At 41.9% G+C, this 25,631-nt stretch overlaps 1 protein-coding gene across 2 annotated transcripts in view; it reads right to left on the bottom strand.

Moving 5' to 3' along the window:
* The window catches only part of WNT2 (Wnt family member 2), a 104,314-nt gene extending 79,207 nt beyond the window's left edge, over positions 1–25,107 (bottom strand). For both annotated transcript variants that reach the window (XM_055147588.1, XM_004602069.2), the window contains exons 1-3: positions 24,691–25,107; positions 22,348–22,574; positions 15,476–15,753 (exon numbers count right to left, since the gene is read on the bottom strand). In XM_055147588.1, the coding sequence (XP_055003563.1) occupies positions 15,476–15,753; positions 22,348–22,574; positions 24,691–24,776 (591 nt within the window). In that variant the 5' untranslated portion in view covers positions 24,777–25,107. The remainder of the gene's footprint in view (positions 1–15,475; positions 15,754–22,347; positions 22,575–24,690) is intronic.
* Between the last annotated feature and the right edge of the window lie 524 nt (positions 25,108–25,631).

The following is a 25,631-nucleotide window of genomic DNA, read 5'->3' on the forward strand; positions in this document are numbered from 1 at the left end:
AACTGTATTTCTGGATGCTCATTCTGCAAAGTCTTTTCCTTTAAAATCTGGGCTGTCAGAGCTGGAGAGATAGTACCTGGGTCAGGGCCCTTGCTTTGCCTGTGACAGACCTTAGTTCGATCCTGGCACCACATATGCACCCCTTAGCACTGCCAGGAATGAGCTCTGAGCACTTCAGTATGTGGCAACCCAATCAATAGCAAAACAAAACAAAACAAAAAAACCAAAAACTGGGTTATTTATTCAGAAGCTGCTTAGCTTCAAAAGTGACAGGAGACATCTCTGTTCTTTCTTTTAAGTGAAAGTTTCAGGTTAAAAACTTTCAAGTCGCTATTTGTATAATTAAAAGATCTGCATGTTAATTTCAAATTGGACTTGAAAATGCCCTTGTTGGAGCCAGGGAGAGAACTCAAAAGGATGAGCACATGCTTTGAACACTGGGTCCTCATTCCTCCGGGCAGTACCTGGTCCATAAGCACGGCCAGGCGCCCACTCAAGCACTAAGCCAGGAGTAGCCTCAAGCCCCGACAGAGATGGCCCCAAAATATGCAAACACAACTTGTCCCTTGTGTTTCCTAGTAAATGCACATGACTATCCTTCACTGTTGAAGGTCAAGGGCCAATTCCATCTTTTCTTCCTAATGGTTGTTCTGCTCTTCAGCTGCTAGCAGGCATGGACTTCAGAATGGCCCCAGCTTCTGTCTCTCCCATGACAGCCAAATCAGTGTCATGTCATTGTCAACCACTGAATATTTTGGCAGAGGGTAAGTGCTGATTCAATATACTGTTAAATGTAACCTGCCAAGGGACTGGCAAGGAACATTTCTTCACTCTTGAAAAGGGACATGTGAGGAGAACTACTTTTGTCTGCCTCTGGATGCAGTTTTCCGTGACAGCCCCCATGGGGCGTGAGGTTGTCAGAGCCCCGGCAAGCGCTAAGCTGCAGTCTTGAAAGAAGGGATGAAGGGGCTCTGGGAGATGTTGTAGAATTGCCTGAATAAAGCCACCAGTCCCACTTCCTGGCTGTTTGAGCTCCAAGCTAGTAAATTTTCCTCATGAGTGAGTCCCTTCCTCACTGAATCTGTTGCTTGTAACTGAAAGAATTTCCATCAGTACCATGGTCAGTTCTTGATAGTGGGTGGATTAATCACAGGCTCTGATGGTGAACCTTGGGGGAAAGTGTGACACCTTTCCTGGAACTCGGTCAGTGCTCTTTTCTAGGCCTCCTCCTACTAATAGCTGCTCATCCTACTCTCAGGCCGGGCTCCCTTCCTTTTCTCAACAGTAGTTGAGGGGATGAGAGACACGAGGATTCCTGGTTTAGAAGAATTCCAATATTCCAATATTATTGTAATATGGCAGCAGCAGATATTTATAAAGTACTGTGCTATGTGCCAAGGCTCTGGGTAAGACTATTTACAGACACCTTATCTCATTAGCACAAATAGGCAAACTCATTATCCTAGTCTACATTTATAAAATCCCAGGATTGGTACAAAAAACAAAATCCAGAGTTACTCAGTTAGCCAGAAGCAGAACCAGAAGTTAAATGTGAATTAGACATTGTTCTAAAATGTTCCAAAAAGGTTTTTAGGAGGTGAAATATTCTAAAATCACTAAACACAGAATATCCTGGAATGTCAGTGTGCTACTTTTACCTTTTGAACTATGCATATTGTTTACCTCAGCTCTTTTGAATAAATCTAGAATTACTGAACATCACAGACCTATGACACTAATAAATAAAACAAATCAGAAATAAAAAGAAATTGCATCTTCCACACTGTCATCAAAAATCTACAAAACAGGCCATTCACATAAAAAATATACAAATTACTAGGAGAAAGACAAGAAGATGTCAGACTTTACTAGTAATCACAGATACAAAGGGAAACAATGGAAAATGATGAGTTTTGAAAATAAGTTTGGAAAATAGTAAAATAAAAGAGAATATTTGATATGGGAAGGAGCATGGGGGCCAGATAGTCTAACAAATTGTGGAAGAGCAGTGATACACCACTTAAATGGACTGCATTTTTGTAAGACCTGTCAAAAATTTTAATGTATCTATCTTTTGACCTTGGTGATTACACTCTGGAAGTATGCACCAGGTTTAAAGGACACACACCCATTTCCATACTCATTGCAGCATCCTTTGCAATAGTAAGATGTTAGAAAAAGAAACCAAATGACCTCAATAGGAAAATGGTTAAGTAAGTTATGCTAATAATGGAATCTTATGTGGTCTTGGAACAATGAGGTAGATCAGTCATGCAGACATAAAAGGAAGTCAAGTGGTGAAAGCAAAGTGCAAAACATCTCAATTCTGATCCACTTTTGAAACCTGCCTGTGTCCAGACACATGTGTGGATACAGAGGAGAAAGGGCGAGAATCCAGCTGCAGTCTGGAGTGGGGAGGGAGGCTGTATGGTCTGGGATAAAGCACAAAAGGAGTTTGCACAGAAAAATAACAGAGATCTGATGACTGTCCCCAGGCCCGGGAGAGGACAGCAGACGTCCTCATTCTGGGAATGTTCTGGTCGCCTGGCAGTCTTTCTAGATTGTAGCAGCCAGTTTCTCCCCAGACGAAATAAATCAGAACCTGGAGAACGGGTAAGGCCTGGCCCTGATGGCACTTGTATCTCAGGTGTTTTTTAAATTTTTTTTTACTAATTTTAATTTTTCTGTTATCTTTATTTTAAACATTTACAGTGGAAATAATACTACTATTTTATACTTGCTGGGCTGCCAACCCATGCCCACTTCCTGACTGCCACGTCCCCACTATCATCCCAAGGTCCTTCCCTTCACTGCTCTGCACAAGGTCCTCAGATGTCCTGATGCACAGATTTCAGGAGAGAGAGTCCAACAGGCCAGAATGCATGCTTTGTATGCTGGAGGCCTGGTTGGATCCCCTGTTGTGTGGTCTCCTGAACATGGAAAGGAGCTTCCCCACACCAAAAGGAGAGCTGGGTGTAGCCACTGAGCACTTCTGGGTGTGGCCTCAAACCTAAAATAAAATTTTAAATGATAAAAGAAAAAAATGTAAAAGAACCTCACCCAAACTCAGGAATGCAGCAAAGGGGGGGAAACCCAGTACCCACAGCCTAGTCCTTGGGTCAGAACTGGTTAGAAGTGGTGAGGAACTCCCCTGGTCTGGAGTTGCAGCATGTTAGGAGAAGGAATATCTGATTCTTGAATGAGTCCTGGTGTCCTGCTCTATGTCTCCAAACATCATAACCTTCAGGAAACATTTGCCACCAGCAACCATTTGTGCTACTCTTGCACATAATTTCAGAACAATTAGGCAGGGCAGGGGGCTGGAGCGATAGCACAGTGGGTAGGGCATTTGTCTTGCATGCAGCCAACCCGGGTTTGATTCCTAGCATCCCATATGGTCCCCCTGAGCACCGCCAGGGGTAATTCCTGAGTGCAGAGCCAGGAATAACCCCTGTGCATCTCTGGGTGTGACCCAAAAAGCAAAATCAACAACAACAACAACAACAATTAGGCAGGGAGGAAAGATCATGAGGGAAAGCTGTAACAATTACACTGTATTTACTTTTATTCCTTCTCCTGCCTTTCCTCCAAGTCTGAACAGCTCAGACCTAGAGGTGGTCACTGTCAATGAATCCTGCCCTCAGCTCTTCTGGTGGGTACCCCTATGCTTATACCATGAGTTCTGTGTGTACTTACCCACAACTTTTTAAGAAATGGAGACACGCCTTTGATTCAAAAAGACGTCTTATTATGGAAGGCGAATACTTAATTCAGTCATCACTTCCCTGACTTTCTACATATGGCTATACTAGAACTCTGATTATCTTTGTAATATCTCTGAAGATCTCTGTTCTTTTTTTTTTTTTTTTTTGCTTTTGGTTCACACCTGGTGATGCGCAGGGGTAACTCCTGGCTTTGCACTTAGGAATTACTCCTGATGGTGCTCGGGGGACTATATGAGATGCTGGGAATCAAACCCAAGTTCTCTGCGTGCAAGGCAAATACCCTACCCGCTGTGCTATTGCTCCAGCCCCAGATCTCTGTTCTTAAGAGAGTGACTTACACCACTTCAAAAGCTACAGGGGCCATTTTTTTTCTTTTTGGTGAGATGAAAATATCTGCAGTCTCTTCTCCCTCTTCTCCTTCTACATTCTAGTCTCCCACCAGAAGATCCATCCTTTCACAGTTATTAAAGATGATAGCACTGAAGTTCTGTTACAAGAGTTATGTCACCCATATCAGTCTAGTCATTAACTCTAAAACCAGAAAATAATGTTGATGTGACAGCTAACTACTCCATCAAAGACTACGCTCGGGCTCCATTTCATAGTCTCTGATCCCTTATCTGTGCCAAGCAGAATGTTCCTAGAATGCAGTTTGCCTTTTTCTCATTTTCACTTGCAAACAACCGTGTTCGCTGAAATTGAATGTTTTCCACTCTCACCTACTCCATGACCTATCATTTCTGTGGGCACTTTAACTTCTTACTCCAACTCGGACTGGCCACACTGGAATGACCCCATGCCTTTATAGACAGGTCACTCTGCTAGGTGCCGTGTTTTCTTTCTTTAAGTTCATTTCCAAATTTTTTCCCCAGGATCTCTTCTTCAAGTCCTTCAAGGTGAACAGAAGATACATTTCTGAATTCTTGTGCGTTTAACATATCTTAAGCCAAACTTCACACTTGATGAATAGTTTGGTTGGGTATAAAATTTGGAGGTCAAAATACTTTTTTCCTCAACCATAGGCATTGCTCCACAAGCTCTGACAGTTAGTGTGGCAGATGGAAAGTCTAATGTCTGGCTGTTCTTATTCAGCTCTTAGAAATTTTTTTCTTGGCATTCTGAAACAATTATAGGATTTTAAAACTCATTAAAAAAATTCTCCTCAGGACTCAGTGAGTACTTAAATAAAAAATTCACATCCTTCAATATTTAGTCTCATAATATTTTCTTCCCTTTCACTTTTTATTTTTTGGTGTCTAATCAGTCACTGAACCTTTTGAATCAATTCTCTATGTCTCATACTTTCTTGCTTATATATTAAATACTTTCTTCCTGGCTTCTTAAGGACAAAATTCCATTAGTGTAACACTCCTGATTTTTCTCCACCCCCTTACTCATTTGTCCCCAGGGGGGGAGTAGGGATTTGTCCAACTGGTGAGTTTAGAGAGAGGAGCAAGACTGGAAGGCCTGTTTCTTTTCGCTGGCCATCTGTCTGCCTGTGGAGAATATGAGTGAGAGTCAGTGTTGCCAGCAAGGGGCTCTCCTGCAAGGGATCTTCTACAGTGTGAGTAAGACTGTCCATTAGGGTGGAGTGCTGGGGACCATCTTCCAGTGCAGCTTTTCCCCACAGCACAGGAGACATTTGTACTTTGCCTATGCACCTTCTTTGTCCACTCTCCAAAGTGTCTCAAAGTCAAGTGGGAGACAGGGAGCTCTTGAAGTTCTCTTGGATCAGTCACTGGCTTTTTTTTTGGGGGGGGGGGTTGTATACTTCATAGGAGATTTCTGTGGTGTATACTTCCTGTGAGAGTTCTTTAGTTTTCTCTTTCAAATTCAGTTCTGATCTGTGGTTTTCATTCTTCCAAAGCATTCATTCTTATTTATGGTTGTGAAAAATCATGTTGGATCTTTACGATTAATGAGACTTAAAAATTTCTCTTCTCACCCCAAAATTATTGCTCGTTTTTTAAGAGTAATTTTGCTTGATTTACTTGGCAGAGGGGAGATTACTAAGCAATGCTCAAGGAGTCCAAGGGGTACTACTGGTGACACTTTGCCAAGTGGGCTGGATAGGTTGGATAGCTCAATGCTCAGGCTTAGTGATGTGATGCTACTTAGACTCTGTGATGCTAGGGGCCATCATGGCCATACCCAGTAGTCCTTGAGGGTCATGGGGGGACTGAGATCAAACTTGGGAGTCTGTACAGGCGAAGTATGTGCTCCATTCCTGTGTCCTTTCTCCCCAAACTTTCATGGGGGGAGGGGTCCTTTTATTTTGGGATCTCACTCATATTATTAAATTTAATAATGAGTATCACAACCCTTGGTCTCTCCATATTAGGAATAAAGTCATGAAAAGTGATAGTTAGAAGATCTGGTTATGCTAATGGGACATGTGGAGCACAGAGATGTGTTTTCTGGGTAAGAAAAAGGAACTCAGCTTCCAGAAATCCTGATTGCTTACACCAGATACATAGGAATTTTACTCACAGGTGGAGCAGTGGACAGACTCATTCCATCTCTGGATTTTCTTCACTCCCAATCTGGAGGTCAATGCTTGTCCCCCGTTCTTATCTGCATCTGAAATTTACTCAGGTAATCCTTAGTTCCCTCTTTTACTACTTGTCCCATAAATGTTGCTCTTAATCAACTTTTACTCTTCTACACCATTTTCCCACTCTTTATCCTTAACAATTTCATTTGCTTATAACTTTTCTCCTTATTATGGACAAAAAGCATTTTTTATTCCATGACTATTTATACTTTATTTTACTTTTTTGCTTTTTTTCAGTGCCAAAAGGAGAATCCAACATCTCATAGAGGCAGCAAGGCATACAATCTAGTACATTCTAGGCTCCATTATTGCAACTGAGGTTTGGGAAGGAAGAGGTGAAGTTGGTCTTGTCCCTAGCCTCCAGTCTTGCACTTTGAAATGTTGTGCAAGAACATAAAGACTGGTGGGAAGAAACAGTTTCCTTTATGACACAGAATCCTGCACTGTTTCTCTTGTTACTTTGGTTTGTGCCAATGTTATTTTTATAACAAAAGAAGAACACAAGAAAGAATCAGTTACGGAGTCTTATTGTCTCTTCAGTGTGTGATGATGATGCTTCTCCCAGAAGCATAGCCCAAGGCCCATACATCTTTGTTGCTGTTTTAGGGCTTTTAAAAACATCCGTGTTTTATTTCCTTGGTTCTTCCTTCAGACTGTTATCAAGATCCAGTCTTAATCTTTATATGCCTATCTTTCCACATTCTCCCATCTCTCCTGGCTGTTCTATTGCTGAATTAGCTAGCACAATACTTATCAAACTATTTTCCTTTACCATCTTTTTTTACCAGTGTTTCCATCAAACGATTTCATCTGTGAATCTTTCAAGAAATACTTGCTCATTTAACATGATTACTTTGAAAAAAGAAAAAATTGATGATCTCAAGGATGACACTTAGGTTTTTTAGTTTCAAAAAATTTTTTTTGCTTCACATATAGCAATTATCAATAATAACCCTTCAGTAGGCTTGTAATTTCTTTGGTGCTAAAATCATACTGTGAAGATGTTGATGCATTATCTCTTTGATTCTAAACTTTTTTTTTTTTTTTGCTTTTTGAGTCACACCCAGTAATGCACAGGGGTTACTCCTGGCTCATGCATTCAGGAGCACCTGGCAGTGCTGGGGGACCATATAGGATGCTGGGAATCGAACCCGGATTGGCCTCGTGCAAGGCAAACATCCTACCCACTCTAGCCCTTAATTCTGAACATTTTAAGCCTTCACTATGCAAAGGATATTTTCTGCTACTAGAATTTAAGTGGTTTCTAAATATTAGAATTTTTATACCACAGAGATAGTTCTTAATATTTTTAAAGGCTATGACCGGAAGAAATGCATGCACTGTGCAGACTAGAACAATTCACATTTATTTACTGTCATGAGTATAATAATGAAGTTAACATTGGAATCTGGTTAGAGATTAAACCAGGCAGAGTACTTTATATCAATTGTTCATCCACATAAATATATTAGGTATGTGTTATTTCATCCCTATTTTCAGATGTGGACATTTAAATTCCTACAAGTTGAGAACTGTGTGTCACCTCACAGACAATGTGCCCAATCAGGGAACACTATGAGTCTATGCCTGAAATTATTCTGTGAGTATTTCTCATACTGGGATTGCCATCCGGGAGTGAGGGAGGTGTGGAATTCATGTTCTCTGGTCCAGTGAGTTCTACAAAAGTGTTTCCACTTACAAATTTACATTGCAGTGTACAAGGAATTATTTCACAAGTTAAAGTTATAAAACTTCTCTAAAGGAAAATGTCTCTGTAAAGTCAGTTTTTCTAAAGGAAAAGCTCAAAAACACTCAAGATGTCTTTGCAAAATCTTTGCAGAACAAACATGAGACTTTTTCTTGTAGGTACCAGCACTTTGCTAAGTCTCTGATCCCTGTATGGGGTCATACTGATTCGTTTCCTATTAGAGAAAGTTATATTTTATATTGTGTCAAATGTATGCCATTGGAACAACTGAATTTATCTTAGAAATAGCATTTAGAATTTAATTTTAGTTATAGATGCTATTCTTTAATTAAATTATTCAGTCAAACCTGAGCATCCGAAGAAGTGTTAGTCTTTCACATTTTAGTTGGGTGTATGCCAAAAAACAACTAACATTTCTGGTCCTATATCAGTTTTCCTGAGATGAAAATATATTAAAAACATACTCAATTTTTCAGATGCTGGATTAAAGCCAAACACATTTATTAACAAATCCTTTTGATAGTTCTACATCTCTAAGATAAGAGTTGCTGAAATCAACCAACTTATAAATTTTCAAACATGTGTGCTCTGTAACTAGGAAAATAAGGAATATTTATTAGCAAGTTTTGCAGCTTATTTGCTTATGTAATCATTTATTACCTTACATAAGACACTGTGATTTCTTGAACACTGTCATTCTTTAAAAACAGTGACTGCGGGTGGGCTTAGTTAGAAAATATAAGGTGTAGAATTCAAGAACCTTACTGTTGACCGACCATATATACAATAATTCTCATTGACTAATGAGGGCAGTCTGACAAAAATTTTCTATGAATAATAGAACTTTACATGGCACTGTAACAATTTTGTTGAGTTATTCCCTGCTTTGGGACTTTAATTCTGCTTAGTTTTAGATTTATATGCTAAAGAAAGATCTACAGTATCAAACACATACTATTTTGGGGTCCAGTAAGACAGAGGTGAACCTGGCAGACTTCTAATTTTTCAAAAGTATAACTTTATGAACTAAGGAGACCAATCAGAAAATAAAGATCTTCTAAGTGCAACTTATGCCTCATAAAGATGCTCCACCTTATTTATAGGAGGGTTCAGATGAACAGGACAAAGCAATTAGGTTCTGTAGTTCAGTTCCGTTTTATACCATTTCTTTCTATTGCTATTCCTTTTTGAGAGTGTGATTTCCGTTTCATCACTACACAGTTTTGTCTTTTATCTTTTGTTTTCACCCTTTGTTTGAGTGGCATGGTAAGAGTCTGGAAGTCTTTATTAGGCCTTACAGTTCATTGTCTGCAAAGCTGGGACTAGGTTTTGCATTTATATTGATTTGGAGGGGCTGGAGGGATAGCACAGCGGGTAGAGTGTTTGTCTTGCATGCAGTCAGCCCTGCTTCTATTCCTGCACCCCTCTTGGAGATCCCAGCAAACTATTGAGAGTATCTCGCTCGCTTCGCAGAGCCTGGCAAGCTCTCAGTGGCGTATTTGATATGTCAAAAAATAGTAACAAGTCTCACAATGGAGACGTTACTGGTGCCCACTGAAGCAAACTGATGAACAACGGGATGACAGTGCTACAGTGCTACAGTGATGGATTTGGAGGTTTCCTGTAGACAGTATCCACTTAACCTAGGGGCACTGGGATAAGGGATAGCCTGAATGGTCTCCACCTTGACCTTGAGCAGTGCTGGTTGGAGAAGAGCATGGAGTCTGACGCTCTGAATGCCCTCACCTGGTGAATTTTCCCCATGTAAAATGCAGGCTGCTCAGTTTGAATACGGGTCATTTCAGTTAGTAGCTTCAGTCTGTCTTCCCACTTCCCAATATTTTGGGCACCACCTCAGACCTCAGTTTATTCCTTGGCAAAAATGGACCATGAATCTCGGGCTTTGGTGTGTGGGTTTTCTTCTCTATAGTGATACAAGTTAGGTAACCTGTGCTCAGTGCTATTTTCAGAGTCACAGCCTCTAGACAGCCTCGGCCAAGATGATGTTGATAGCTTTGAACTCCTGATGAGTCAAGTAGCCCATAAGCATCTTGTGTCCAAATTGTAAATATAATACTGTGTTCCTATGCTAACTTGCATATAGAGAATGTTCTTTATGATTGGGAGCCACATTCAGTGGTGCTCAGGGCCTACTCCTGATTCAGTTCCAGCAGTGCCCAGGGTACTATATGTAGTGCCAGGGATAAAACTCAGATGCCTTACCAGCTGCACTATCTCTCCAACCCCCAGAAGCTAACTTTAAATTAATAACCATCTGGAATATAAATTCTTATGCCCATATGTAGTGCTAAAAATAATAAAATTATCAACTGGAGAAGTGGCTCAAAGGGCTGGAGCACATAATTTTGCTTGCAGAAGCCCTGGTGTGCTGTGGGCATTGTACAGATCCTCAGCAGTACCTGAAGCAGCCCACAAGCAATAGCAGGTGTGGTCTTCCCTAAAACAAACTCGGGAAGAAGCTTCCCAACTTTGCTAGTACAGGTTTTCCTGTTTGTTCGTTTTTGGTTTTGGAGTCACACCTAGCAGTGCTCAAGACTTAATCCCGGCTCTGCATTCAGGGCTCACTCCTGGCAGGCCCAGACGACCATGGGTGCTGGTGGTTGAATCTGGGTCGACTGCAGGCAAGAGAAGAGTGCCCTGCTTGCTTGTACTATCACTCCAGCCCCCTTTCTTCGTGTTTGAAAAATAGTAACTTAAACAGATTAAGAGGATGTGACCTTCGATGGGATCAGCCGTACTTTCAAGATGGACCCCATAAATTAACAGTGCATAATAATTGGGACTCAGAGAGATAGTGACAGAGAGGAAGGTAAGTGCCTTACGTGCACTGCTGCAGCTGCAGCCCTGGTTTGAATTCCGAGCACCAAATACGGTTCCCAAAGCACAGTCAAGAATCACTCCTGAGCCAAGAACAGCCCCTTAGCACCACCGAGTGTGATCCCCTCCAATCCCCCCAAACAAATTGGAATTAAAGGTATTTACGGCACTCTGGTGGTGATGAGGTACAGTGATTATATCAAGACCAATAAACAGTAACAGTGCTGTAAACTGTTGTTTTAACAACAACAAAATAATAAAACATAATTTTAAAATGAAAAAGATTGAGCTTGCATTTTTAATTTTTCGTTCCGGATTCAGACTACTCATTGCTTCACAGTGACATCATTGCTACACAGTGACATCCTACCAGCCCAGCCCAGCATTCAAGGCTCTTCCAGGACTTCTTCACACTTGCAGCCCCAGCTCCTACAAACACTCAGTCATAAACTCTACCCCAGGTTCCTCATCATCCGACAACTTTAGGATGTTCTTCCTGTCCCAGAATTGTGTCTTGAAGCTCATTTGTCCTGGAGAGTGTTTCCCTATTGATAACCAAGGACAATCTTCATCCTTGCCTCACTCCTGGTTCTTTTTAGATACAGCCTTTCTCTCCTCAGCTAACTGGACTCGCGAAATCACCTCACATAGATTCTGCCTTGAAATTTGATTTCACTGTTTCCCTGATTTGAATTCTATTCCTCATGCTCTGTCTGGGAATTCTTGTCCTTCTACCCTGCAGCTAGCTGACTTAGTAGTCAAAGAGTGGCTTTCTCAAAGCAATTCCTTAATTATCAACTGAACCTATTTTTGTCCAACAATACAAAGGAATGATGCTCTTAACATTTCAATGCCATTCATTTACTGAAATTATGTAAATCTATAAATAAGGCTGTGTTATGACAGGCATACTAATAATGGTGAACAATTATGTTTTGGTATTTAAAGCCATTTTTATCCTGTTAAAGATAGAAAAACACACTCATTTTGGAAAACTTCTAAAATACAGACACTAAAGTAAAAAAAAAACTGTCAGAAAATTCCTAATTTCTAAGAGTAGTCACTATTACTTCTTTTTAAAATGAAGACACACTGCTTGTTTGTTAGGGCTGGAGCAATATCCCAGCGGGTAGGGCATTTACCTTGCACTCAGATGACCTGAGTTCGATTCCTCCACCTCTCTCGGAGAGTCTGGCAAACTAACGAGAGTATCTCACCCACATGGCAGAGCCTGGAAAGCTACCCATGGTATATTTGATATGCCAAAAACAGTAACAAGTCTCACAATGGAGACATTACTGGTGTCTGCTTGAGCAAATTGATGAACAACGGGATGACAGTGACAGTGACTGCTTGTTATTCTCAGTTTTCAAGAGACATATAAAGGTAGATAAGGACATAGGTTGAACACAGCTATGTTTGAACTTCAAGTTCCACTCTATGTGATTCTGTGACCAGGGTTAGCTACTTTATTCCTCTAAGGCCAAATTCTCATCTGAAATGGAAGGTTAATGGCAACTGGTTTTCATTGCTAAAATAATTTTTGGAAGATCAAATTACAAAGCATTTGATAATATTTTATATTAGAAAATACTATATACCTGTTTTCATTAGTACACTAAACTGCAATGAAGGTTAAGTCTATAGAGGGAGTGAATAATTAAAATAAATTCAAAGTAACACTTCAAAAACCTAGATTTGTGTCCAGCTCTACTGCTTAAATTATAAATAACCTTCCTTCATGTAAGGAAAAGGGACCAATTTTTATTGAGCACATATTACATATCAGGTTCTGTGTATATGTATATATATACATATATATGTATATATATACATATATATGCAAGATTAAAACAGATTAAAACACATGAGACCCTGATTCAAAATCCCACCTTCTATTTCCACTTAGGTTTGAACATGTTTAGGAAAAGGACTTTTGTGAACATCTTATTTTTATTATAGAAATTTCCAGTGATTGGAGAGAAATATTGAATGAGATTATTATTTTGATAGATTCTCTCTCCTCTTTTTTAAATGTCAAAGGTGTAGTGATTTCATATAAAAGGAAAGAATGGACAATTTAAAAGTCATTTTTAAGCTCATGAAAGGGAACAAATGGAGGACATCAATCAAGAACCCATTTTTTTAATATAGTTTAGAAATTTTCATAGTATTACTTCTTTAGGCCTAGAACTGCTTTGAGAAGTCCTGGGATATCCATCATGAGAAAATGTTGCTTTGAAGAAAGTACAATTATTATTCTAGGACTTACAAATGGTCCTAACTGGAAAAGGAAAATCAAGCCAATCCAGGATGAGTTTCAGGTAAATACGAAGGTAAGAAACACTACCAATTCTGCGGAAGCTGTAACTGAAAGTAGCACTGGATCCCAAATGATGTTACAGTGCAAAGACACATGAGGGTGCTCTAACCAACTGCTGTAGCCGATGAATTCAATGGTTCAAATACTAGGATAGAATGAAGGCCCACGGTGAATGATACAATAGCAAGCACTTGTAGCACGGACGGACGAAAACAATCTTTTTTTAAAAAAATGCAGAATATGTCTACAGTGGAGAGTTTTTAGAATACTGAAAAGTACAAAGAAGAAAATAAAGGGAATGGTGCTGTTTGTCAGTTGGGGGAGGTGGTAGATTTTGAGAATCAGGCTGGCTGGAGCTGAGCTCGGGAGGCCTCCCTTCAAACACAAGCCCAGCCTGTTCTCATTTTGACTCCACAGGCCTTCGGCTGCTAGGAAGGGGGAGTAGAGACTGGGGTCTAATGACTGCAAGAAGAGAATTAAAGACGCATGTTTATCTCAATACATTTACTCTCATTAAAGTTCATATTCAGTGACATCATGCATCTCCTTGAAAAACTCTGCCCACCCACCATTAATTAAAGCCACATTTTAAAAACTCAGCGTGTGCGCTTTTATTCCAATCAAAAGTAGCCTCCTAAGTTTTGCAGAGTAGGCAGGGGAATATCTGAGGCCTGACAGCTGTTCACCTCTACACAGTGAGGAATCATGTGATTTACATTAAAAGTCATGTTTATTCAAGTCCTACGATTTAATAGCTAAGATCTATTGTCTTGTGGAGTTAAAACATGCAGTACCTAATAATAAGCTATTAAGAAAAATTAACATTTATTTTGATAAGCACATTCTTTTGGATACAGTGTATAACATTATGCCTTTTCCTTTACAGTCTGAGAGAGCTAACTATAGATCCTGCCTGAATAATTAAGCAGCGGACTCCTATCAAAGACACCACACTTTATAACTTATACATGTGGTATCAATGTCAAAACAAAGGTCAATGTAATTTTTTTTTAAACCATTGCACAAACAGTAATTACCAATAGCTGCTGGGTTGCACAATCACAGTCTATATTCTTGGCAGTAGTCATTATAAGTTCATAAATTCATGCAAATAAGGAATGTTGATTTTTAAAGTTCAAGAAAGTTACTATTTGTAAACAGTTCAGGTCACACTCATCTTTTTCTGTGTGCTAAGCAAGAGTTCTTCCAACTTCATTTAAATAAGATCTGGTCTCTTCATGAGCCTAGTAAAAAGATATTCATCCAAACAGTTCTGCATTCTTTTCTATTTTTTTTCTTATTAAAGCCCTCTATTTTTCCCCCCCACAGGGGACCTTTAAATTTTATGCTGATCTTTTATATATTTACTAATATCAAGTATATTTTTATCTTGATAAAAGCCCAATTATGGTTATCTATTCTCATTTGCAATTAGATCATTCTAAAATGGTTTTGACAATATTAATCAGCTCCATCTATTTATGCTTTTCCTAGAAAGGACACTGTGAAGCATTTAAAGTCTTGAGTTATTCTGGTCACGCTACCATGCAAAGACATGATTCAGGGATCATCTGATCATGGACGTTGAAATGGCTTATTTCTGGGCCACAGACCTTCTGAGCTGGAAGTTGAAACCTGGGTGCTAGTCCTGACCTTTCTACTACCAAATCTTCCTCTGACCTTGAGCCCTTAAGGGCCTGTTTCCTCATCTACTAAGAAGTGGATCGAGCATTCATAAGGGCCAGATGCTCATCGATCAAGAGGCCTGTCATAACGAGAGAATAAGGGGCCAGAGTACCCTTTGTGGCACTGCTTTCCCTTGATCCACTGAACACATCCAGTACCAGAAAACAAAAAGTGAGTCTTTATGAGAACTGGGTCTATTTCTAATGGGTTTTCCTGAGTCTAGAACTAGCCAAGAAACCATGCCTTGTTGCTTTCATGATAAGTCTTAAAGGTGAGTCTTTTAGTCCTGATACCCTTAGAGACAAGCATCTAGGCACCACTACTAGGTAGGATGGATGGGGCACTAACCAAACCTACAGATTCTACTTTGGTCTCCGTGATGGAGTCCAGAGGGACCATGCAACCCTTGACCGTGCACAATGCCAAAAGCAATGGGTGGATGACTTCACTCAGCTGTGGGAAGGAAGGTGGAGCAGAGTTGGAGAAATTTCCACCCAGTGGGTGGCATTCCTTAGAACAAACAGCTCTGGGTTAGGAGACAGTGGGAAGTTGTGATAAACTCTAGCAAAGTGTTAGATAAGCTTGGCTTAAGTGACTCATCAGGCCAAGAGTCTAGAAAACGACCCCATTGTAGTCCATACCTTCCTGCCGGCTCTGTTGTTGTGGAGATTCATCAGGGCCCTGGCATCCTTTCCTTTCCTTTCCTTGGCATCCACAAATGCTCGGGCAAACTTGATCCCATAGTCAATGTTATCACTGCAGCCACCCCAGTCGAAAGTGCCTTTGCTGTCCTTGGCTGTTCCCTTCTTCTTCGGATCACAGGAACAGGATTTTAATTCTCCTTGGCTACAGGCCCTGGTGATGGCAAATACAACTCCAGCTGAGGAGATGGCGTAAACAAAGGCAGATTCCCGACTACCTGAAACAAAAATGCTTTTCTTAAAAGTGGTCTGAAATTTCTAGTGCCGAGTAACTTTCCCGCGCTGGCTATTTAATACTTGCTCTGCCTGGGACATGCATTGCCACTCGATGAAGAGGAACTGGGAATCTTTGTTTGTTTGGGGCTTCACCTAGTGGTGCTTACAGGACCATGTCAGGAATCCAACCCAGGAACTCACACATGCAAGGCAAGTGCTCTATCGCTGAGCCCCATTTCCAGCCTGGAACTGGTATTTTTGAAAGGCACTTTACTACAGCCAAAGCATTTTCTTTAATATAACTCAGCCCCTTCTCCTACAACCTATATCAGTTTAGACAATGACCATTATCCTTAAATAATAATTTTGTCCAGGTCCTGGATTCATGATTGTCTCACACACACACACACACACACACACACACACACACACACACACACACACACGCTTACTTGCTTTGACCTAGAATCATATACTCCTGAGTAGAGACAAGTGTAATACTTCTCCACCTTAGCTTCCTCATCTGTGACATAAAGTCTGGATTCCGCCATCGTATCATTCCATATGATATTTTGATATTCAACTTATTTTTTGAGTGAAAAAAGGCATCCCAGCCTCCAGGCATTAGTATGGACACTGATATACCTTTACATGGCTGAGAATGATATACTGACTTCACAGAGATCTAGGGAGTGAGATGGGAAGAGAATTCAGGAAGGAACCAGCCTGCGCATTAACACTGGAAAAGTGTTGGCTTGGCATCAACTTTCACAAGTAATTGAGATATTGTTGAAGGCAAAATGCAATAACCTCAAATTATACAATATGTCTAACTATTAAGGTGAATTTACGTTTTTCTGGAACACCTGCACTAATCACTGATATTGGGTAAAAAGACAGTGAAAATTTTTTCTTTGGTTTTTCTGGAAAGAAACAAATTTACCGCCTGTAATTAGACTTGGGCAAGACCCTTGGGGTGGGGGGCGCTTTATTAGAATTGTTCTTTATTAGTGCCCAGGCAACTTTCACTTATAGGCTGAAAGGCACATATTTCAGTGCAATAACTACATTAAATTATTTTAATAATCTGTAGTAACTCATAACACGGTGTTGTGGTATAGTGACAGATATAAGGCTCTTTAGGGTACATGCGCACCTCATTTTTCAAGCAGAGCCATATTTCATTGTTATTAGCATGCCTTATTATTAATGGTTGCTGCAGCAAACATATTAACAATCAAAATAGAAGCTGAACAGCCTGATGCCAATGCAAAGCAGAAAGTAGAGAGTCATTTGGCCAATCAATATGTCAAGACAAGTGTGACTTTTTGAACCACGCAGCTGGGAGAATAAACCACCTTTTCGCATCAGAGCTCTGCTTGTTTCCGTTTGTCATTCAGTGCAAAAATTTATTATACATAGCTTACAATATTTGCTTTGCTGGCCTCATTATTAAAAAAAATCAGGGAAACATATCTACACCATATTAAATGGCACTTACCTCAGCCTTCAAAAATATCTTCCCCTGAACCTCTACCATCAAAAAAGGAATCAATCATACTTTTTAAGGAGATGAAATCAATTATATGAATATTTGCCACAGGTAGCAGGTAACATGTAGCATTCTCCAGAGAGAGATGTGATGGTCATGGGAACTGTTTTTAAAGAGTTCCAGATCACAAACTTTCTCAGTACAAGTGTTTTATAAAAGAAAGTGGCTAATAGATGCTAATGTGGACTAATCTTCAGTAGCTGCTTTCAGGTAAATGAACTTTTATGATACCTGTTTTAGAGTCTAGGAAATTCAGGGACTTAGACCTTGTCCAAAGTCATCCCACTGATTCACTCAAGCTTGGCTGTGGATTTGAAGGAAAGTGTCATGATTAGAGAGATAGAGCATAGAGGGAAAAGTCCCGAATATTCAATGTTTGCATCATGAGGTTAATTTTTACTAAAAAGAAAAAGAAATTTTATGAGGTGATCTTTTAAGGGGAAGGCCTGAAACTGTGAATGAAAGGATATCAGTGACCAGAAAATGCTCTGGAAGCAGTAGAGGAAAACACTGTCTAGTCAAAAAATCCATCCTGGAATAACCTGTAAACAATTATATTGACTTGTTAGTTGAAAAAAAATAGCACTGTACTGTAGCACTGTCATCCAAAACTAATTTTGGCTTAGAATAGCTTATACTGGAAATAACTGTGAAATTCCAATGAAGTTGTTCAAAGACTCATAATTAATTGTTTTGAGGGAAATTTACATCTAGAGTTGTTCATCAATATTTCAGATGTTATATACAAATCAAAAATATGACCTTTGTAAGGATTTATTACATATTAAATCACATTAATACACAGCTAGATATTTATGTAAGTAGAAAACTTATCTCATTAACTGATTCTTTTACGTCCAGATGTTTTGGTATCATGCAGATATGGCCTTAAGATGTTTTCAGTTAAATGACTTAGATGAATCACTAAAATGCTATGTGTGAAATAGTAGCACATTTTAAGAGTTGGTTTCATAACAAAACAAATTTTGATCTTGGGACTCTTCTTAGAAAATCTTAATTCTTTTAAAGTCATCACCTAATGAAACACAATTCTCATTGAAACAGCGATGATTGTCCTGATATGTTGCTATGAAAGCTTCTAATTTGGGGATTGAGATAAGTCAAGAAATATCCATTAAAATTTTGTTAGAGGAAAGTGATTGTAATGTGGGTGGGTAAAGCTAGAAGTAAGGCTTCTAGAAAGCTTGGGTTGTTCAGTGCTCAAAGTCTCTTGCTCTCTTATTTCTTAACATATGGAAGGGTTAAACCTAATAAACTTTTTGATTTTTAAGGTTCTTCTAAAATTCTGGATGTAGATTTGCATTTCCCTGTCTCTAACTGGGCATAGTCTACTGAATGAGTAAATAATGAATGTTTCTAAAACTTATTCTGGCTTTCTCTAGTTTGTGAAAGTAAGGGGGCAAAGATCCTCCATTTCTCTGTTATCTATTAGTAGCTGTTCTCACCATAAAGGGTTTTGTCCTTTGTCCTATTAGATAACTAGGTAAATTCATCATGCAGATGAATTTAGATTTTCAAAGGAGATATTTTTTCACAACTCTAGATGTAAATTTCCCTCAAAGCAATTAATTATGAGTCTTTGAACAACTTCATTGGAATTTCACAGTTATTTCCAGTATAAGCTATTCTAAGCCAAAATTAGTTTTCCCAGAACCAATACAAAAATCAACCCTGATAGTAACAGGGGTTTACATGAAAGTCCAGGAACAAATCAGTATTTCTGTGAAGAATTTGTGTTGTGTGACTGTTTTAAGGTTTGAGTACTGTAGATAAAAATTCAGCCTCATTTTCTAAAACTTCAAAATAAGTTCAAGAATCTCATGTTTTTTTTTTATCCTACTTACTCTTGTATCTAATCTCTTATTAGAATTTCTTATTCATCTGAGGCACCAGAATTAGTCAAAGTAGTCCGGTCTTCTCTAGCTGTAGCCTCTTCTCACTTAGTAGCTACTCCACAGTTATAAGCCAACAAACACGGCCAAGATTAAGCTAAAGCGTTTTATGAATGGATTCCTGGTTTGGACAGATACACTTCTTTAGAATCAGTGGTCCACACTGCTGCTTCTAATTTGTGATCTCCAGGGTATTTTCAACTTAAGGACATCTTAGTGGATTTTCATACAGACACATGCAGAAGGATCAACTCTAATTATCCTTCAGCTAGATAATTACGTTTAGTCACTGATCATTGGGAAATTTTGGTGAGCACTTTGAAAAGACAAAATCTGGTGCAACTCAAACACCTAGAACCTGTGCATAGTAGATTTAAAAAATTATTGTGCTTGGATATTTGCTACGTCTTTTGGCAAGATCCAGCACTTTAATTGATTCGTTGACAAACTAATAATCTAGGTAAAGTCTGAACATCTAGGTGTAGCATAAAATTTAGTATTACCTTCCCCAAATGTGCAATGTAATATTGAAACTCCAAAAGAAATACAGAAGAATATGGTCCTTAAACTAGAGAATAAAATTGCAGAATATTGCAGTAAATTAACTTTAGGGATACACTAAGAGTAAGAGTACTACGCCCTTGGGGGATTTTAGAGACATTCAGTTATGCATTTGGCCTCATAAAACCCTAGGGTTGTGATGATTACATGATAGAAACACCCTCTGTTAAACATTACCAAGTGCACACTCTGGATGATTTTCTTAGGAACAGGGGTGTGAGGGGGGTTGCAAAAACAAGAGTAAAGTTTCCTGTTTCTGGGGTTTGCACACATACTGCTATTTTCAGTCATATCTCCTAGTAGCTAATAGGCCATGCTACTTCTTAGAGGTAATGCCAGGTTAATTATGCTTAAAATGGCAGGCTAAGGATGGCCACTGCTTTAAAAATAAGATCTGAGTTTTAATTCTTCTATTAAAATTAAATAATGGGCTGGAGCGATAGCACAGTGGGTAGGGCGTTTGCCTTGCACGAGGCCAACCTGGGTTAAATTTCTCCATCCTTGTTGGAGAGCCTGGCAAGCTACTGAGAGTATCCTGCCTGCATGGCTGAGCCTGGCAAGCTACTGTGGCATATTCGATCTGCCAAAAACAGAAACAAGTCTCACAATGGAGACGTTACTGGTGCCCGCTCAAGCAAATCGATGAACAACAGTGCTACAGTGCTACAATTCTTCTATACAAACAGTGAGCTATTTCCCATATTCAAACCTTCTTTTGTTTTTGAACCACACCCGATGGTGCTCAGGGGTCACTCCTGACTCTGCACTCAGGAATCACTCCTGGTCAGTTCAGAGGATCAGATCGTATGTTGGGGATTGAACCTGGTTTGGTCACATACATGGCAATCACCTTAGCTGTTGTTTTTATTTGAGTTTTATAAGAGACTTGTTATATAATTGGATGTTTACGGCTCCTTTTAAGAAGTGAAAAAATGGGGGCTGGAGTGATAGCACAACGGGTAGGGTGTCTGCCTTGCATGTGGCCCACCCAGGTTTGATCCCCAGCATCCATATGGTCCCCTGAGCATGGCAAGAAGTAATTTCTGAGTGCAGAGCCAGGAGTAACCCTGAGCACTGCTAGGTGTGACCCAAAAAGAAAAAAAAAAGAATTAAAAAAAAAACATATTCATGGTTTTCTATACTACCTTCTATAGAAATCCTGACCAGAAGGTACGGGGAAACAGTACCACTTACGTGAACTTCTTCTATGTATCATTCAATCCACACAATGAAAGAATAGTGATGCAACACACAAGATCTCAAGTGAAGTAAGTCAGAGTAGGCCCTGTCTCGAGGGAGGACTGTAGACAGAAAGCCCTAAGGTTTCAGAGCTAAGTGAAAGGTCAAAGGTGCTGAGCAAAGATTTCTGTCAGTTTCTTTTCTTTTTTCTTTTTTTTTTTTTTTTTTGCTTTTTGGTTCTCACCCAGTGATGCACTGGGGTTACTCCTGGCTCTGCAGTCAGGAGTTACTCCTGGTGGTGCTCAGGGGACCATATGGGATGCTGGGGATCAAACCCGGGTTGGCCAAGTGCAAGGCAAACGCCCTACCCGCTGTGCTATGGCTCCAGCCCAGACTTCTGTCAGTTTCTTAACTCTTAAATGATGCTTAATAAAAATGACTCAGGACCAATGAGATTGGCCAGAGATTAAGGCACTTGCCTTGCATGTTGTGAACTCGTCCCAACCCATGCACCACATATGGTTCCCCAAGCCCTTCCAGGAGTGATCCCTGAGTACAGAGCCAAAAGGAAATCCTGACAACAGTGAATTTGGTCCTCATCACACCCCTACGCCCCACTCCCATTCATTAATAACAATGAGTACCAATAGCCAATAAACATTTTGGTGTCCTTGTACATATTGTTTTGGAATCACCAGCTGGCGATGTGTGACTTTTCCTTCCTTTCAGAGGAACCCCATGTCCTAGTCACCCACACCCCTCTACCCACACCCCTCTAAAGTAATTGGGTTTGCCCTATTACTTTGTGGGTGCACCCCATTTGTGCGTCACTCATCTCACAACTTGGGAAATGCAATTTTCTCTACTTTATGGGGTGCTTTCTTTCTCTCCCTAAATAATTCATATTCTCCTTAGAATCAGTATCCTCCCTCAGAACTATTTTACTGCACTAAAAAAAAATTAAAAAGAAAATTAAATTAAAAAAATACAACACACTGAAATGTGGGTGTTTCATCCTAATCTTTTGCTTGAATCACTCTGCAAGGTTCAAGTCTCAGTAAGAAAAGTACAAAACCCAGTGGCTGCTGCTACTTTTTCTCCTGGAGCTCAAAAAATGCACCTGAGAGAAAGAAATCATGATTGTCACTAGGTCGCCGGGTGGGTGGAACAGAGCACAGAGTTCAAACGCACTAGTCTCTGCACTACATCCTCATCTGTGACCGGTCTCCTGCAAAACTTTCAGCCAGGTCCTTGATGTCACCGGTGTAAAACAAAGGACTAAGCCAACTAACAGATCTCGCTCCCCATGGCTGCAATGCAGGAGGAGCTGAACAGAGGCTCTGAGGAGTCAGTGAGGGGAGAAAGGGGGTGTGGGAGGGGAGCAGACTTACTTCGGAGCAGGACCCTGCCAAAGAGGCTGTGATCCCGGTCCAAGGTGTTGCAGTTCCAGCGATGCTGGCGGAACTGGTGTTGACACTCAGCTGTCCACTCGGCCACGCCCAGGCCAATGGCACGCATCACATCTGGGTGTCGGTGGCACAGCTGCCTCTGTCGGCTCACCAGGCCTGGCACATTGTCACACATCACCCTGGATGAGCCACCTGTAGCTCTCATGTACCTGGGAAGGACAGACACAGAGGTAAGAACCCCAAGAACAGGAAGGCCCTTCTCCCAGAGGGAAGCGTTCCAAGTTCCCTCTCCTCCAGGGCATTGTGTATCAGTTTAGTGAGGTGGCAAGGCAAGGACAGTGTCAGGGAGAAGCCTCCCCCCCAACGGCTCAGCTCCCAAACACACATAGTGGTGTCCCTTAGACACGAAGCCAAGACCACCAGATGATGCTCTGGAAAGGGGGGTACAGGCAGCATCTGCAATCAGGAGCAAAATGGTGGGGGCATCCACGCATGGGAGAAAGAATGCTTAAGGGAAGTTGACCTTTAGAACTTCCATTCATTTGCCCTAACACTGAGGTGTCTTAAGACACTGTCCATATCCATCCAATCAGCACCTGTTGGTAGCTGATGTTACACTCCTCACAGACATGCCCTTTTCCTCCTATTAAAAAAAATCCTTTAAGTCCTTCTATTCTCCAGCTCTTCTTTGGCTTTTATAGAAAATCTCTGGGAAAAAAGTTCTATTGTTATTAAGGACACTAAATGTTTGGAAAAATCAAACTGTGTTATAGCACCATAAAGTACTTTTGAAAAGAAACTTTAACAAAAAAAATTACATCATCATCTCTACCCAGATGTTCTCTATTAGTTGTGAAATGTTTAGAAAGGTACCTTTTATATAACCCAAGCTGCCATAGGTGTCTTTTGAAGCGATCAAACAAGGAGAATGTCTTTTTCTTGTATTTTTCATTATTTTATATGATCATAAAATTGTTACAGCTGTGACTTCCAAAAAATATACTTACGTGACAGCTGAGAGACAATGTGACAAAAAGCCTGAGTAATAAATAATGTTTACACACCCCTGGAAACAGATATAGTCACTTTATTGAAAAACGGTCACTCAGATAAATCAATCTTCGATTCTGTGTCAGCAGTCAAGGGTAAACTCCTTCCTGTTCAGAGTGGCTTGGTGGAAGGTACCAGATTGCTTCTTCCTATCAGCACTCTGCCTTGCTCCTTTGAAGAGCAGCAGTGTCTTCCTAAAGTTCCCTGCTCAAACCTTTCATCTAAGTTGTACTCCTTCCTCTCACCAGATTTTTAAGGAAACACACACACACACACACACACACACACTCACACACACAGAGAGACAATTCTCCAACATAGTAACAGGTCTTTCTGAAATCAATACTTGAACATCTTTCTTTGGAAACTTGTAGATGCAGAATTATCCCGCAAACAGAACATCACAGCGCATGCATCTCCACTCCTCTTCCAGATCAGAAGGTTAGGGGATGGAGAAGGACTCCTGGGTGGGGAAGAGAATCTCTCTTTGGAGCATGCAAGGAAGCTAAAACCTGTTCCTTTTCAACTGGCGTGCAGTACATTGAATAAATGAATGGCCACCCCAACATACAAAGGACAGCATGAAAGTTAGTTTTGCGGGTGACTGGGTTTTGAACAGGATAACATCTTAGAGCCCCCAAACGCCTGGAAACTTTGCATTAAGGCGGTGGTCTCTACCTGGAGGCAACAACAGCTCTTCAGCCCCACTGAGGTGAAGCATTAGGAATGTGGAAGGACGGGAAATAACGCAGAATGGCATGCTTTGGGTACTACAACGCAGGGCTGCCTGAATTGGCCCCCTTAGGCTTATCTTAAAGCAGTTTGGGGTGGATGTGGGGGATGGTGGTAAGATCTGTCCTTTGCAACACACACACACACACACACACACACACACACACACACACTCTCTCACACACATACCCATGCAGTGCATCTCTCTGTGAGGGTCAACGGGATATGAAATAAGCTGATTTTTTGCAGTCGCCCGGCTGGTTCCAAATAGACCCAACATCCCCGTTCTCATTTGAGGGGGAATGTGGCCTTTCCTTCCCCCCGCACCCCCCACCCCTACTCCCCGAGTTGTCAAAGCTGTGGCTGGCTTCCGAGGAGAGGCTGGGGGGTTCGGGCTGGCGCGGTAGGCGGGAGGCGCGGCGGCCGCGGGGTAGCGGGGTCTCCCGGCCAGTGCGGTCCTGGACCCCCACCCCCCCACACACTGGCTGCCCAGCGACCCCCGCTACCGCGTGCGTGCGTGCGTGCGTGCGCGCGGGGACTTACCACCATGAAGAGCTGACCTCCTCCGGGGTGAGCCAGGTCCAGAGCAGAGGGAGCCAGAGCCAGATCCCAGCGACGGGGGCGTTCATAGTAACCCCCTGGCGTCCGCATCAGGTCAGACGGCCGGTGCGGGCGCCATGCGTGCCCCGAGCAGAAGCGCTCAGCGCCGGGAGCGCCTCGTCACGGCCGCCGGCGCCGCGCCCCCGCCCCCCCCCCGCACCCCCACCCCCAGCTCGCGTCTCCGGCGAGTGAGCGAGACGCGCTGATAAAGTTTGCAGCGAGCCGCGGCGCGAGCGATCGGGGCAGCGCCTCGCCCCCTGCCGGAGCCGCCCCCCCACCCCCCGCCCGCGCGCCCCTGGCCGCTGCGTGCGCTCCCCGCGCGGGCAACGCCGACGGAGGGGGCCTGCGCCGGGCGGCGGCGGCGGGGGGCGGGCGGGGAGGCGATGCGCTCGGTGGTTCCCCCCCCCCCGCCCCAACACACACACCCCAACACACACTTTTTTTTTTCCTTTTTTTTTTTTTTTTAAATCTGCGGGTGGATGTACTGATGGCAGGAACTGTCAGGGTTGGGAAGAAGCGGGGTGCGGGGCGACGCGGAGGGCCTCGGGCGCTTGGGGGAGGCGGCACCTTTCGGGGATGCTCCGGAGCCGGGAGCATGACCCGGGGGGCCCTGGCTCCGGCCGCGGCCAGGCGCATTCCCAAGACGCGAGGCTCCCCCGCCTCTGCCAGCAAACCCGAGGGTCCCCCCCGCCCCCCGCCGCTCCCACCCCGCCCCAGTCGGGCAATGTTGCGGAGGGTGGGCTGGGGCGGACGGAAACGACGGCGGGGAGGCTCCGGGGAGAAGCCGGGCGGCGGCCGGAATCCCAGCACCGAGCCTCAACTCAGACCCCCGCTGCCTTCCCGGACCGCGGCGGGGACTCGGGGAGCGCTTGCGGGTCGGGGTG

Source organism: Sorex araneus, chromosome 1 (assembly GCF_027595985.1).
Source record: "Sorex araneus isolate mSorAra2 chromosome 1, mSorAra2.pri, whole genome shotgun sequence".
Taxonomy (NCBI): domain Eukaryota; kingdom Metazoa; phylum Chordata; class Mammalia; order Eulipotyphla; family Soricidae; genus Sorex; species Sorex araneus.